This window comes from Phaseolus vulgaris, chromosome 9 (assembly GCF_000499845.2).
Source record: "Phaseolus vulgaris cultivar G19833 chromosome 9, P. vulgaris v2.0, whole genome shotgun sequence".
Taxonomy (NCBI): Eukaryota; Viridiplantae; Streptophyta; class Magnoliopsida; order Fabales; family Fabaceae; genus Phaseolus; species Phaseolus vulgaris.
This window is the reverse complement of record NC_023751.2, coordinates 11,078,729-11,095,117: the sequence shown is the minus strand read 5'-3', so window position 1 is coordinate 11,095,117 and position 16,389 is coordinate 11,078,729. Positions and strand designations below refer to the sequence as shown.

Here is a 16,389-nt window from a genome sequence, read left to right as displayed (position 1 = left end):
GGAACAATTTTAATATATTATTATGCCCACAAATTGCTTTTTTTCTATTATATTAAAATTTCCATTAATATTCTAATTCGCTCGGAATCATCAAACTAAAGCATTCCTAGGCCAGGCCCACTAATAACTAAATTTTAATATTTCAACTGGGTCATTCACACACTTTTTTTTCTTTATTCACATTCCAAATTTTTTTTTCACTTTTTTATAAAAGATATATAATTAAAATATTTTTTTGATCACAGCGCAAATTCGATTTTGACAAAGCTATTTTTTAAAGAAAACAACCATATGAACTCACCAAAAATGAGTGTAAGAATAAAAAAGTCCTTTTAATATAATGTGCAAACAAATCTACGGCCCACACACTATTTACACACCTTAGTTTAATATTCGCATCACTTGCTTTAAAAATACCATTGACGGAAATTAGTTTTCACATGTTTGATTATGCAATAAAAAAGTAGTTTCTGTTACATGTGTAGACCCTAAGCACTAGAATATTAGTTTCTGTAATAATAGATTTTACACCTCATATCATTTGACAAAACTATCAAAATTAGTATTTTTGTTATGTATTGAACAAAAGGACTTAATTTTTGTAATATTGTTTGAGTGAGAGAAAAACAATTTTATTATTTTAGTAAGGGAATTTGAAAAAAAAACTCTTAAATAATCCGAAAACCTCTGTTGCGATCTAACTTGAAAATCTTTCATTCTTAAAAATATCATTTGTAAATAGTCCTATAAATATTTAAAAGTAACTAAATATATTTTAACTATTTAAAAAAAATTGTTTTCTATAAGTTAACATATATTTATGCATATAAAGAAGGAAGATGGGAAAAGAAGAGGCACAAGGGAAAGGGTATTTTACAACGAGTTGGACTGTAGGATCATTTTGTAATCACACATTAACAAAATTTGTCGGTGAAAACAGTAAAATTGAGGGCGGGGGTTGAGAATAATAAGCCCAAGAGAATATCCCAATAAACACCTTTGATTTTTGTTAAGGAGATAGGCCCAATTTATTATTCCTTGTTCATTTTTAGAAGGTGTTTGCTTCCTGCACCCTATCAAATTCTGAAATTCTATAATTGTCTTTTATTTTGAAATTGGAAATTTAGAATTAAAAAATACATTCTGGAATAGATTTTTTTACATTCTGGAAATGAAATTTCAAAATAGAATTGGAAAACCATAATCTCATTTCATAATACAAATAATACATTTAAAAAAAAATATGGAAAATAAAATCCGAAAACATATTCTAAAAAGAGATTCCAAAAAACAAAAAATCTGAAAATATATTAAAAAAACTATTTCAAAAAATTGTTCTAGAAAACCTCATCCAAAACCTTATATCCAAAATTGTACCGAAATACATTCTAACCTGCACCTTATTTGGATTTAAAAACTAAAGAAAATGTTTTTATCATTTTATATCAAAGATATAGAATACAAGTTCAAATTTATTGGGTAAGGAAGTAAAAGCATTTGGAGAAGCTTAAGAGGATGTCCCTTCCAAAAAAAAAGTAAAGCTTACAAGACTAGAGACATCAATCACTCCTTTGAAATATTTGTGATACTCTCAAAAAAAGACATTTGTGATGTATGTTATATGTTAGATTTGAAAAGATTTCGATTCTTTTAGTTTATGATTAATAGAATATGATCACCTTGAAAAGAATTTTTTTTGTATCAAATATAATTAGGTGAGTTTTTTAATCAATCTATTTTGATAAAACTATATCTTATTTATCTAATATAATCTTATAATGGAATGATTTCAAACAGTCTTAATTATGGATTACCAGTTCTACCCAGATGAATAATCTGAAAACTAAAAAAGGCATTTCTTGTGATTGTATTTTAAATAATTTTTAAATGTTATAAATATCCCATTGATGAACTCAACGAGTTCTAAAATTTTAGTTCAATTTTATGCTATTTTGTCTGTTATCAATGTACTCACCAGAATATTTCAGATTTCAGTCCACCACTCACCTATGCCATATAAATATGCCTTTTGGGATTATGTTCACGTCGAACATTTGAATCAAAATATAACTACACTCTTCATTTTAAAATATTCATTGTATATACTTTATCTATTAATTAATTGCTAGTAATTTTTATGGCCAAATGATGAGTCAAAGACACTTTTGTTAACACCTTTTTCATGTTTCTTCAAATAATAAATAGGATTGAAATGCCTATTGATTTTTTTTATGGTTATCCACAAAACCTAGCATGGTTATTGTCCCAAATTATAACTCAACAACTATATAGTTTGTAAAAAAGAATATATAGTCAAAGTAATATAGTTTAAAAATATATTAGATTTATGATCCCTAATATACGAGGCTCAAACACTTCTTCCTAAATGGCATATCCGTGTCGGACACACGTATCCATGTCGACACTCGTAGGATACTTATCGGTGAAGTGTTTAATTCAAAAATATATTTGTTGGATATTTGAAAATTCTAGTACGGTTCTAACACAATTTTAAAAGGTATAAATACAATAACTTTCTAAAAATTCAAATTTATTATATAAATTTTTATTATGATTATAAAAATAAGAACAAATTCTTTTGAACCAGTTATGAAAAATATCTTCCTCCTTCCAAAAGAATCTGGAACATACACATAAATATTTATTTTTAATTTATATAATTCAAAATTATATAATATATAAATCCGTGTCCGTCTGCAAATTACTTTTTCACATAAATATTACTTTTGTAATGTATTTTATATTTTAAAGATTATATATATCTTGTCTATATCTATTGTTGTGTTACATAACCTCTAACTAACGTCTATTATTTACTAATATTATTATTATTATTGTGGCACGAGCACGTAAAGCTTGGATAGGGGTGTGGCAGTACATTATAGTGACGTACTACATCGCACAGCCTAAATATGAAATAAAAAATATATTTCATAAACAAATGAATAATTGTTTCGTATTCTTTAACCTCAGAAAGTGTGCATAACAGAAGTCATAGTTCAGTGAAAAAGCCCATAAATCACTGCTTCATATATTATCTGAAATGATGACAGTTTTAAGTCTATTGTAAATAGTATCATATTCAAGGTTTGTGTCTACAAAAAATTAATATAAAAGTGTACATTAATTGAGGAATTATTAATAATATAATTTTAAAATTTGTCGAAATAAATTATAAGAATTGATTTTTTCTTTAAATTTCACCAAACCTTCAATCTGCATAGATTATTTTAACTTGAGGATTTAGATAATAATAATGATTTAAGGGCTGGTTGTTTTCTTCTTATTTATCTTGATTCCTTAAGGATTGGAAAATAAAATTAAAAAATCGTATTTCATCCGAGTGTAATTTATCCTATGTTTTTGTATATTTAGTTTCTGTTGAGTTGTTTGAAAAATAGTTAAAGAAAGAAAAAAATATGGAGAAGCAATTTGAATAGATTTTGATAAGAATAAATGGATTAACGTTTATGCATTAGAAAGTGGAGGTTGCGTAGCTCTTGAATTGGCACTTTTTAGCTACCGTTAATGAGGTTTGGTTGGACAAAATTTCGCCCACTTTTGTGAAAAAGATTGGAAGAGCATCAGCTGCAAGATCAGAAAAGCACCTTCTATTTGTTTATATGTACATGTATATCTTCAAAATTGAAACGACAAAGATATCTTGTTCACTCTACAGAAGAGAGGATCCATGAGGTAGGGTTTGGAATAATTAGATGAAGAAAGTGCAAATCAAATCAAAGTGCCTTCACTCTTCAACCTGTCTTACTACTACTGCATGCTGTTACTTTCTTTTTTTCTTACAATCATAACTATAATCTTATCCAATGCATTCCTCAACCATAGATCTATACCCATTCATTCCCTTTTTCAATTATTTCTTTTCTTCCAATACTTTCCCAAACACTATTTCCTTTCAAACTTATAAAGATGTAAAACTTAATTACATATTCAATCATTTGTTTTGATAAATGTTCTTCTTTTGTTTACAGTGAGAATTTTTATCATGATATATAAGCATAAGTGGGAGAAAAGGATTAGGGGTGAGCCTGTGTTTAAAGTGGACACACAAAGTTGTAATTTGGGAGTAATAAAAAGAGTAATTAGAACAGTAATGTGTTTCCCTTTTTGGTTTAAGATAAAAAAAATGAATGATGGATTTAATTAGATTTTGGGACACTGATCTCACCCACTACTAAACTCAAATCATATGGACCTCTTAGGTTATCGTGATTTATGGCAATCTCATGACTGAACTATCCATCTACATGTCACAACTCACTACCTGGGATTCCATCATCTTGACATGACATTATGGGAGGTTTTATTATACTCATAGGAAAGTGAAATAATATGTCTAAAAACATGGGCGTATTTATTCAACAAAAAGAGACTTTTTAGTAAATCATTTCTCAACATTCTCTCCCCAACTATCTCAAATAACTAAAAAATTAACTTAAATTTGATATCATGTTAAAAAATAAAATAAAAATTAAGTTTAACTTTCACTTATTATTATAATAGTCAACGTGAACCTACAACATAAATATCATTATAATTAAATAAAAAAAGTTAAATTAATTTTAATTTTTTAAATTTAAAATAATATGAAATTTATCCATAAAAGATATTTTATTTTGATAATATAATTTACTTATTATTATTATTATGATGGTAGAAAGAAAGTCTGGAAACATAAAACATGATTTGATGATAGGTACGCGTGAGAAATGAGGAGGATATAGGATGCACATGAACCGATAAAACTAGGTTGTCATTAATTAATTACTGCCCCAAAAACAATTAAAACAAAAAACAGCACAAAGTCCTTATATTATTATCGTAATTGTTATGCATCGACGTTGAACACAGTGAAAGTGGAGTACGCATATGCATGGGGAATAAAGGTTTCAGAAGAATCGATTTTGTTGTTTTTCTTCGGAACTTTGTCTCATCATGTGATACTGAAAACGTTCCACCATGGTCTCGGGGACAGAGAGAAGGACTCTGATGGCATTGGCGTCACCGGCAACGGGTAAGAACAAGCAGTAAATATCACTAGTCAAAGGACCCATATGCAAAGGCTTCCCTTCCCCAAAATCCACCTCTTCCAATCCCAGTCTAGACCACTGCGAAATAACCAAACTCGTTGAAAGATCCGTTTTTACTGTTTTGTCCTCTAACAAGTCAACCATTGACCTTACATACTCCTCCTCTTTCAACCTCGCCTTAGCTTCCTGCACAACCTTCACTCCCTGCCGCAGGTTACCCTCCACCAACTCCTCTACGCTGCTCTCAGCGCACGCTAGCAAAAATCCGTTCCCGTAATACCCCTGCGGAAGCTCAACTATTCTTCTCACGTTCACCGAGAAAAGGAGCTTCACCACCAGTTTCGACGGCAGGGATTGGTCCACTGACCGAATCCAAGACCGCCACGTGTGCGCCGCAACGGTTTCGAAGGACGTGCACTTGAGGGAGGGCACGCACTGTTTCTTGAGGCGAAGGATGTGGGAGGGTGTGAGGATGAAGGATGTGGGTACCAAGGGCTGTGACTGTATCAACTTTAGGAGGTCCACCTGAGGGGTTGGGTTTGGTGCGGTGTAGCCCGCGTGACGGAACTTTACCTGCGCAGGGTCTCTGGGTTTCAGCACGTGGCGCCAGTGGAAGGGCACGATCGTCAATTCCGCTTCTGGTTTTCTCGTGAGCTGTGCCCAAGCGTGTAGGAACTGAGACGTGCCTATGCCGTCGCATACGCAGTGGTTGATCGCCGTGCACAGGATCATTCCCCCGCAACCCAGCCTCGTTACCTGCAAATTACATTAATCACCATTTGTGGATGTGCTGTGCTTTTCAATATTGGAGAAATTTATGGATAATTAATACTGTCCATTTGATAGAGAGACGAGTGATAAAGATAAAATAGTTTCCGTGATGGATTAATCCAAGAGACAGAAAAAAGATGTAACACTATGATGAAAGAGAAGTGAGCGAATAAAACAAAAAATAATTCATTTAATATACCTGGTGGAGGAATATATTTTTTATACATACAATATACCTCATTTTTAATTATTGAATTTTAAATATTACATATTATATCGTCAAGCATTAATACTATGATTAAGAAATCATTAAAGGGAAAATAACACACTACTTACAGGAAAAGCTCTGTTTTGTGGGGAGGAGAAACATGGGTTTTTCTTTTTGCCTTCCCATGTTATAGTCATCAACTTTAATATAAACACCTTAAGTAGTTAGTGCTCATCATTCGTAACCTGTTTGGTTTTTATTGAGATATATAGTAAAATTTAAATTCTCTAAAACGGTTGGTAAAATATAATTATTTTCCCAATAAATTGATGATATGGTGATGGGATTGTTTTTGCAGAAGTTATAAAATTAATAACTCTGTTGTAAAATTATTAAGTTTTCTGAAGATAGATTTCATCCGTGTGAAAAGACAAATTAGAAAAGGAAGAAAAGTATATGATAGCACATAGTAATGTTCATTTAACAGAAACAAAAAAATGTAGAAACTGTGACCACAAATTCATATTTTATAGCACATGTCTTCCTTTTGTAGCACATGTCTTGACGTCAAAGTTCTTTGGACCTAAACGTAAACAGTGGAGACTAAATGCAAAAGGTTACACATTCTGTGTGACAATTAAACTGTTGATGAACAGAGGATGAGAAGGTTTAATGAAGTAGTTGGTGGTAGAAATTTGGATGGATGAATTAAGAAAATTGAAGGAAGAAAGAGTTAATATCTGACCTGGACTATAAGAGGAGGAACATCGATGAAAGTGTGAGCTTCGAGCTTATACAAGAACTTCTTCCAAGATTTGTTTGGAGTCTTGGAAGATTCGAGGAGTTGATGAACAGTGGTATGAGTGAAAGCCTCGGCAAAGAGAGCACCTTGTCCATTGCAATCCACCTCGAGCTTGTGATCATCGACGCACCTCAACCTGCCAGCCAAGGGGTAATAATCCACTAGAACTCTGCCCAGAGAAGACTTCAAGACATCGAAGCTGAAGGATTTGTTGAAGAGGAACAAGTACTTGATGGAGAACCTTAGGAAGTTTTGGTCGTCGAGATTGGACAAATAGAGAGAATGTTTTGGGGTGGGAGCAGTTGGGGGAATGCTCACTGCTTGCCCACGATAGATGCAATCAGGGGCTTCCATAACATGTAATGATTAGTTATGATGCATATGGAATGGGAAGAATTGAAGAGAGTGAAGGAAAGAGAAAAGAGAAAAAGAGAAAAGAGAAGAAGATGAGTGAATAAAAAAAGTGAGTGGAAGCAGAGGGTATATTATTATGAATGTGTGTCCAAGGAAGAAAAACGGGTCATGCTTCAAATATGTGGTTTTGGGTACCATCACATTACTTTTCAGGGTTTCACTTCTTGTAATAATCACTTTAATTTCCTTCCTTCAAAATGCTAAGTCAACACACCGCAGATAAGAGGTCTGCACTATTTCACTTTAATTAATCGTCAACCCACTAACCCTTTCCTTTATAAAAAGCTTTACCTAATCGATAAGAATGAATGAATGAATTTATTTTATAAGCATTTGAGTTTCATGAAACAAGAGTTAAACCACAAAAGTGACTACCACGTGCCTGCAAGAGTAAATTGTGGTCATTTTGAAACTTCAACACGCCTGCTGTACTTGTTTAAAATATCAAATGTATATGGACTTCATTAGTCTACAATTTTTTTCTTTTCTTTTCTTTTCAAAAACCAATTATCGACACGCGCCACTATTCATAAATTTGTCACCTTATAATTTATTTGTACTGTAAATTGACAGGCTCCAGGGCTCAGTACTTTTCAACTTTTCTTACTCTTACCACAAAGGTCAGAGAGGGAGCAGTAAAAATGGACAACTAAAGTAAACAACGAGTATATAAAAATATAAAATGTTGAGTATAATTGTTCAAATCCATTGCCTTCGTAAAACAAAATTTGATAGTGGGAAAAGAATTAATGAGAGCAACAGTTATCTGTATCTGGACAGATATAAGAATAGTAATAATAGAGAAGGTAAATCGTATTTTGTGGCTGATATTCTCTAATTTAGTGGATAATCTAAGGACTTAAATAAATCAGAATGGCTATGATTCGATCACATGTAGATTCCCATTATCCTGGTTAAAATTAGGTTACTCAGCCGCAAAAACTAAGACGTGTCACATCTTGAACAAGTTTATTACATTCTCAGGGAGCCTTTTATTGGCCATATGATACACCCAAACTTTTATATCACATCTTAATACTTTGTCTTAAAATGGCATTATTAAATAAAACTCCAATGTAGAAGATATTAAGATCTACTATTTTTGAGAAAATGTTTATTTTCAATAAATATGAGTATTTTATGTTATGTTTTAATTATATTTATGCTGAAATAATGAAATATTTTCTGGACAATCTTTACAAGTGAAAAATAAAAAATAAAGCAAGTAAGAAATAGTTTTATAATTGAAAACATATTATTTCTCAGATTAAACATGATATTAAAGTTTAAAAAGTAATTTCCTAATTCCTATCATAATTGGACTTCGGAGGGTTAATATACTATATATAAACGTATTAATTGAATTGAATATGTTGCGGCTAGGTTCTATTATGGAAGTCAAAGTGAGGTGTAACGCACTCGTTAATGTCTTTGTATATTAACGAAAAGACATTGTATTTTTATATCTTCATTTTTTTCTTCTGTGGAATATAACTTTATATATAATAATTGCAATTTTAATCTTGAGAATACTAAAATTATTGCACCATGTAATGTTATATAAATGCTAAACTTTTTTATAAAAAAACTATATTGTCTTTTAAAAAATTTAGCTGTTCTGTGGCATGTTTGAAAGTGTGTGTAGAGAGTCTAAGAATTCCATACAAAAATATCAATCACAAGATGCACCTACTCTTCTCACTTGCTTTATTATAGTCCCAGAGATGCTTTTAAAGTCTCATCAAGACCAAATTAAGCGGGAAAAAGAAGAAGAGAAGAGATTCATACTTCTGAATGCTGATTAAGGTATATATAAGACTGGTAACATGATTAGGAACCCTTTTGAAAAACAAAAAAAATTGCGTTTGAAACCAAACACACTATGTACATGTTTAGTTGAATACATTAATCAAAATAGTTTGCGTTCGGACTAAATCTAACTAGATATAATGTTAAATGAGTTTTTTACTAAGTTGATCTAAATGTCGAATGGACTCACAGAATATCATATCATATCAAATGATCGTGCATGATGTAACATAACTGCTAACAATGATGCATTACCTAACAAGAATACGTTTCTGCTTGATTTAAATCAATCACCTTCACATTTTAAGTAGAGACTATTAACTCCACCTGTTTGTCACGTTTAGATGCCATTTCAGCAATACGTTAATTCAAACTAAACAAAGAAAAGCACTACAAATTAACGGCAAAAAGCTTTGCATGAACCAAACAATGTTCCAAGAACAACTGTTAGTAGTCCAATCTTTCGTAGCTTCTACCTCAATCAAACATGTCTATGCGACACATTATTGGCGACAGAAAAACATGGAACACCGTTTTATAAGATCTAGGTTGGCTCTGCTCCTCTGTGCCCAACCTGAATAATCATTCGTGGCTTACACAATGAAACCTTCGCACCTTGTTTACCAAAGTTGCAAGAACAAGATATCGATTAGTTGTTGTAATCTGTAATATTTTTGTTGTATTTAAATTAGTCCTCTCAAGTCTCTCCTTTTGGTTACTTTTATGTTAGTTGTTCTTTCATCTGACAAGTTCTTGCCGGCACCAAGAAATTAAGTTTGCCCTCTTCACTTCTGTCCTTTTTTCCTCTAATATTGTTGAACATTGATGTTGCTCTCTCTTATTTTTTATGGACAATTTCACCAAGGGGCTATATGTGTATGCTCTATCCTCTGAAAGAACATAATTTTTTATTTAGATTCTTACCTATATATAAGGTTAACATGTGCCTTGTCCAGCAGTAAGAGCTTCATTTGATCTCCTATTATTCGAAGGCATTTGAAACTCAATCGTGTGCCCAGACTTATGTTCTATTGGTCTGTTTTTCGAGTCTTTTTTTACCAAAATAGGGTAATATAATAGGTTAACTACTGAGATGTGAAACTAGCACGACTCTAGTATAATTACACGTTACACTGAAGTCGTGCAAAAGTGGTTCGACTTACTTATTTTATTAATTATTTAAAAACGTTTCTCAACATGCTTTACTTTAGGAGAAAGGAACATCGAGCCAACAAAAAAGTATATTGGGACTGCACTTACTCTTTGTGTACCTTAAACGCTGCCTACGACTTTCCGGCTTCATCTCACTTTTTTCCTTTTTGACTCTGTTTCTTAAAGCTCGGAGACAAACGACCGGGCCAAGGGAATCGCATTCTCGTCAAAACCAGCTCAGGTTCAATGGCGCATATACATTCCAACGAATATTTCTAGTCCAGCCAATGACTTACGAGGCTCACCACATCATAACACTAATGAGATTACATAAAGCCTTAAATAAGTTTGAGTTTTACAAGTCTGTCCTCAACGTTATACAGTTTTACCATCACAGCCTGCCCAGTAATTTGTCTTGAACATTTTTATTTATCTAGTAACCAACTCAAGTTCCATCTTAGTCATTCATTAGCTCGTGTAAATCATCTTCCACTTGTACAAGCAGAGTCTTATGCTGCCATTCCCCCAAATTTAACTGCAAATTGCAAATTAAACAACGACGTTAACTAGCTATAAATGTTACTCGTAGTTTTCTGGAATAATTCAGCATACATGAACATCAATGAGTTGCAAAGCAAGTAACCTCAGACTTTGGATTTGCAGAGATTCTAATTACAACCGGGCAACGTATGAGTTTGCTTCTGTTACATATCTAACCCAGCGATAAGGATTCTGCGCTTTTGATTTCTTGGCTATTTGCAAATACTTTACCTGCACCGGAAAATGGCATTTTGGATCTATTTAAAGGAGTTCATATCAACTAGATACAAAAAATCAAATTGCAATAATAGAGAAGAGTTGAATCTACGTCTAAAATCATTAGGGATGATAACACTATCCGATTTAGCATCCAGTAATACGAGCTTTGAAAACCAACAAAGACATAGTAAGATTAATTTATAGATTAGCAGTAAAATTAAGGCACTATAAAAGTCCAATACACATTTTCTAGCTTTGTTAAATAAATGTAACAGAAAAAACATAGCTTCAAGAAAATCCCTAGCAGTTTACCTGAAGCCCTGAAGCATTGTGCATAGGTATGGTGAAAGTCATGCTAACCGGCCCTGCTTCTTTCATGACATTTCCTGTGATCAGTACAAAAGACTTAAATTCATTACGGAGAACAATGCCTTTAGAAACAATGAGCTAAAATCAACAAGCAATGTACCATGTAACTCCTGTGAAAACGCCAGCTTTGCTCGTAAAGTATGTTCAGATCCACCAACCACCTGTAAGAGGATGGACCAAACATTATTTTCCTCCACTAATTAGCTCCCAATAAATCAACTGAAGGAACCTTTACGGACATTCATAGATAAGTATTTAAAGATATACTGATTATCAGTGGAAAACAAACAATCTATATTACCTTTTTCAGGCCCCATTCCAGTCTTTTATTTGTTTCCTTAAAATCAGTGGTGTGTCCAACTGCTCCAGGTTCTAACTCAAAATTAACACTGAGAATTTGAAAATAAGTTTACCAAAAGGATGTAAGGTTAAGTAATCGGGATAGTACTTAAACCATGTTAATGAATGGGCCATTTTGGCATGTATGTGCAATAAATTACAACACACACACAGCGTACAAACAAAAGGTAGCATATTCAGTAGATCAGATTCCAACCATCCCAGTTGCATCTAGAAGAATAAATCAGCCTCCAGCATGTACATTAATGGTTTCCCTACTTATCTCATTTTCTTTTTCTTATCCACCAGCCACTCACCCGAGTCTGTGACTACCAGTGATGTAGCACCCTAGTAACAACTCTTGTTTTCTTTTTTTTCATTTTGTACGTTGAGTGCTTTGAGTTCTGATTTTGATTAGACACCCAATATTGGGCATTAAGCTCTGCTCTTTATTGCTTACATGTGAGAATACTAGCACTGAAAAAGGAACGGTTTGCTATTATAACTGAATGTGATGAAATTGGCTGCTGTTAGTATTGATATCATTTGCCATATTTGATGTTCACATATTTTCTATTTCAAAATCTCCTGCAGTTTTCTATGTCCATCCATTCTACTGGTAGCAACAAAATATTACAAGAAAGGAAACCTGTAATCGGCTACTGATTTTCTAGCTTTGTGGTGAATTACTAATGTGTATCTTCTGGGCTTGTTGTAGTGCAGATAGCAAAATGAAACAGATTCTGCTGCGTATTCAAAGATTAAGGTTGCACATATTCTGCTAACATAAATGTTATTTGCTAAATGTTTTGATTTTAAAAGCATGATGAACTTTTCTTTCTATTTGTGTTTTATTTATTTAGGTGGGTTGAAGGTTATCTCATTTGACAAACCTAATATATACCATCTGGTGATTTAAATCTTGACAATCTATCAAACATCCCAATCAGCCTGTTAGTCAGCTAACTAGCTCATTATGGAGAAGAGGGAGTAGAGACTAAATCATCACTGTCAACTATGACTAAAATTAAATGCACAATAATAGTGAAGAAAATGTAAATACCGAGCTGTAAATGATGGGAGAGGCATCTGTACAAGAACAGTACTAGCATTGGTACTTGAGTTGAACTCAGCTCGCACTTTAATTGTCACTTCAGCCTATAAAAATATGCAGACTATCAGTACATGCTAAACAACGTGAAGACTAGGAAAGTTAGAGGGAGGCAAGATCTAAACCACCTTCAGGGATCCTGTTTCTTCAATCAATGCAGTAATACGAAATGGTGGTTTATATGGTTGAGTCATACGATAATTCATGACTGGAAACTCACCCTCTGGTGGTACCTACCAAACAAATGGAACAGTAATTAGTCAAGGGACTCAAAAGCACACCATGGCATTATCTATATATATAAGTTAGTGTGCTATGCACTTACCAATGACAAAGTTCTATCCACATCAAAACTATCAAGGTGTACAGACTCATGGAAGTTACAATCATCTAAAATCACAGCACCTGAACCTCTATAATCTGTTAAAGATGATAGATCAAGATGAAGAATGAATGAAAAGACATAGCAAAAGCGTATAGGATATGAAAAATCAACTAGTCAACAAAATTCTCTTCAAGAAAATTATCCATCCATCAATGATTCGACCAACAAATATATAAACCCAACAAAAAAATCCCCCTACTAACACTATATATATAATTATTTTCAACATAAAAATAATTTAAATATTAGTACAGGGAATACAATGAAGAAATAAGCCATGCATGTTACCAAGAAAATAACATGATAAAGAAACCGTACACATTGTCCCCATTGTTTTAACTTTCAAAGGGAACAAAATATAATGTTGATTGACCTACCACTTGTTCCTATACTCAGGTCCTCATTTAGAGCAAGTCGAATCTCTGGGTTACCAGAAAGATAACTCTTCATTTGAATAGTTCCATCTATCTCACTAGTAAGTATAAATCCCTGCTTCCAACAACAAACTCATCAAAACACCTCAAAATTTTGTAGCAGTCAATAAATGGAAAAGGGAAGGAAGAAATCACAACAGACAGCATGGAAAAACCATTAAAAGGATGACCAACATACTCACACTAGAATTGAATGTAACACTTATTTTCTCAATTACATCAACAAAGATCTCCTCCCTCTTCCTACCACCAGGTTCATTAGCAACCACAGACTTTGTAATAGCTGTACCTGGCATTCGTTTAGTCCCTTGCTGAAAATATAGGAGTAACAAGTCAACAAAACCATACATGAAAACCAATAATATGCCAGCAGAAAATGACTGAATTTCCAATTAGTTAGATGCATACCATGAAAATGGAAGCAGGACCAAGGGGAGGCATCCGTGCAGAATCAATCATTATTGGCTCATTAAAAATATAAGACTTCAAAACCTCAGTGGATGTTGTTTGCACATAACCAAAATCCTGGCACGAATAAACTTTAGTATAAACATATCAAACAGAAAATGCAGCAGTTAAAACCACGCAAAATTATCAACCTTTAAAATGGTTTGGAGAAGCAGTAGAAATGTTAACCTAGTAAACAATTAAGTTTCAGTTTTCTCTATAAAAACAAATCCATACATCATGGTTAGATTAAAACTACCAAGCATCTGTACAAATTAGATAATTCCCCTGCCTCCCAAAATGTGACACTTAAAAATAGATTAAAAGGTAATTTTACATAAGTGTGCTTTCTTGTCTGATCAACCTGTCAACTTCAGTACATCGAGAATTGAAAATTGGAAACTTGTTCATGGGAGACTTGGGATGTGAATAGTTGTACACAGCAGTCTACTAAAAACTGATAGAAATAATCACTAAAGTGTAAATGACCAGAAGCAATCAATGGTGCTTGGACCTACGTTTTACCTATGAAGTTTGGACAAACATGCTTACGCATCCAACATGCATATGGTATTTTCCCCAAGCAAACCATCAGTTGAAGCAAGAATAGCAAATAAATACTTACAATCACTTCATCTAGCAATTCATAAACGAGCACAAAGTTCTTTCGAAAGGAGTCTTCGTTAAGAACACCAAGGTAATCTTTGATGACCCGTGCAATTCTTTGTAAAAGTTCCAAAACAAGAGAAGGGGAGACATTGACTCTAGTTGTAGCAACAAATAGCAATCCAGCAACCTTCACGTGGAAGTAGTTCACACCATCTATATTCTAAGAAAAGAGAAAGGCACATAAAACAACACGATCAGCTAAAAAACAAGGAAAAGTAAGAAAACTAGGAGAAATTACACTCACATTTAGGTCTTTTTAGATGATCTTTACGTTGACCTCTTTAGTTTTAAAGAAAACAAGTAAGTTCTTGGTCATAGTCTTTTTAACACACTCTCAAACCTTTTCTTTAAAGAAAGACACTCATTTCCCATCTCCCTTATGTATTTACTAAAGTGACAACACCCATAAGAGATTTTTAAAATCTAAACAGGGAATAATGAATATCCTTTAAAAACTAAAACGAGCAAAGTGCAAATTTTCCTGATTTTTTTTTACCATTTATCAATAATCAATAAATGATACCCTGCGGGAACATGCATTCCCAGAAACATATATGTGGAAATTTTGGAATTAATTCTCGAGAAATGTGGAAAGAAAAAGATGATAAATGACATAATGAATGAAATACCTACAAAAACAGGTGGAGCATCTCCCTCGATATCCTCTTTCCAGAACTTGACTTTTCGGAAAAATGTCTCGGCGCTTCCTTTTTGAGCTTCACCACGATCTGCATTCATTTAATAATAATAATAAAAAAAAAGATGAAACCCTAGCGACAAGGTGCAGTGTGGGTGAAACTATATTGGCAATCACTCCCCGTCAGAAAAAAAAAATTGAATTGGAAATTCTTTTAATGAAAATAGATGATCATGGAAATACAAGGGATGAGGAGAAAATAAAGCACTCACAGTCGCGGTAGACGATGTTGTCGCCTCTCTGGGAAAGCACGAAGAACTGCAATATCATCTTTGCCTCTTCTTCTTGTTCTTCTAATTCAGCTTTCTCTGTCTTCAACTCAACTCATGTCCTCCTTCTTTACTTTGTCCACGCTTCTGAACTAACGACATGCCGTTTTGCCACGCACGAGCCAGGCCCAGAAGTTGGCAGCATCATTTGACTCGTGTCGTTTTATTATTATCACTTCTTTTTTCTATTCAATAAATATATTATTATTATTATTAATTATACATTTAATGTAACTTCACACTTGTGTTTATGAAAGATTAAAATCTTTAATAAGGGTATTCTAGTTGAGATTTGAATATTTAGATTTATTTTATCCATTATAAAAATAAAGTTGTTATATCTTATTTTATTACAGGTTGTTAGATAAAGGTTCTATCTTTAATTTCAAAATTTGAATAGTAGATTTCCTTATATTTGATTAGATTTGTTGACTGTGAGAAGCTATAAACACACCTTCCATGTTGTGTTCTTGTATTATATTTGTGTGTGAGATCTCCACAAAAGGTTAAACACTCTTCAAGCCATCCATTGTTGCACGAATTCTTCTTTGGATTTTGAGGTTGGTTTTAATTCGTTTTTCAATATTCTTGGTTTAATCTCATTGTCTATCAATATTTTCATTTCGCTTTAAGTTTGATTGTGAAATTTGCTGCGTTGAGGCATCATTATCTTAATTTGTAC

At 32.9% G+C, this 16,389-nt stretch overlaps 2 protein-coding genes across 2 annotated transcripts; both read right to left on the bottom strand.

Annotated features, from left to right (window-relative positions):
- Positions 1-4,774: 4,774 nt before the first annotated feature.
- Positions 4,775-7,564, bottom strand: LOC137820729 (alcohol acyltransferase 9). The gene is made up of 2 exons (XM_068624948.1): positions 6,797-7,564; positions 4,775-5,828 (listed from the first exon to the last, which is right to left on the bottom strand). Exons 1-2 carry the CDS (start codon positions 7,205-7,207, stop codon positions 4,932-4,934), a joined length of 1,308 nt encoding a protein of 435 aa, XP_068481049.1. The 5' UTR covers positions 7,208-7,564; the 3' UTR covers positions 4,775-4,931.
- Positions 7,565-10,465: 2,901 nt separating this feature from the next.
- LOC137823081 (AP-4 complex subunit mu-like) lies at positions 10,466-15,857 on the bottom strand. The gene is made up of 14 exons (XM_068628194.1): positions 15,651-15,857; positions 15,375-15,469; positions 14,698-14,901; positions 14,034-14,150; positions 13,808-13,936; positions 13,569-13,680; positions 13,132-13,226; positions 12,935-13,039; positions 12,759-12,853; positions 11,658-11,745; positions 11,457-11,517; positions 11,300-11,373; positions 10,872-10,999; positions 10,466-10,763 (listed from the first exon to the last, which is right to left on the bottom strand). Exons 1-13 carry the CDS (start codon positions 15,706-15,708, stop codon positions 10,901-10,903), a joined length of 1,332 nt encoding a protein of 443 aa, XP_068484295.1. The 5' UTR covers positions 15,709-15,857; the 3' UTR covers positions 10,466-10,763; positions 10,872-10,900.
- Positions 15,858-16,389: the final 532 nt, after the last annotated feature.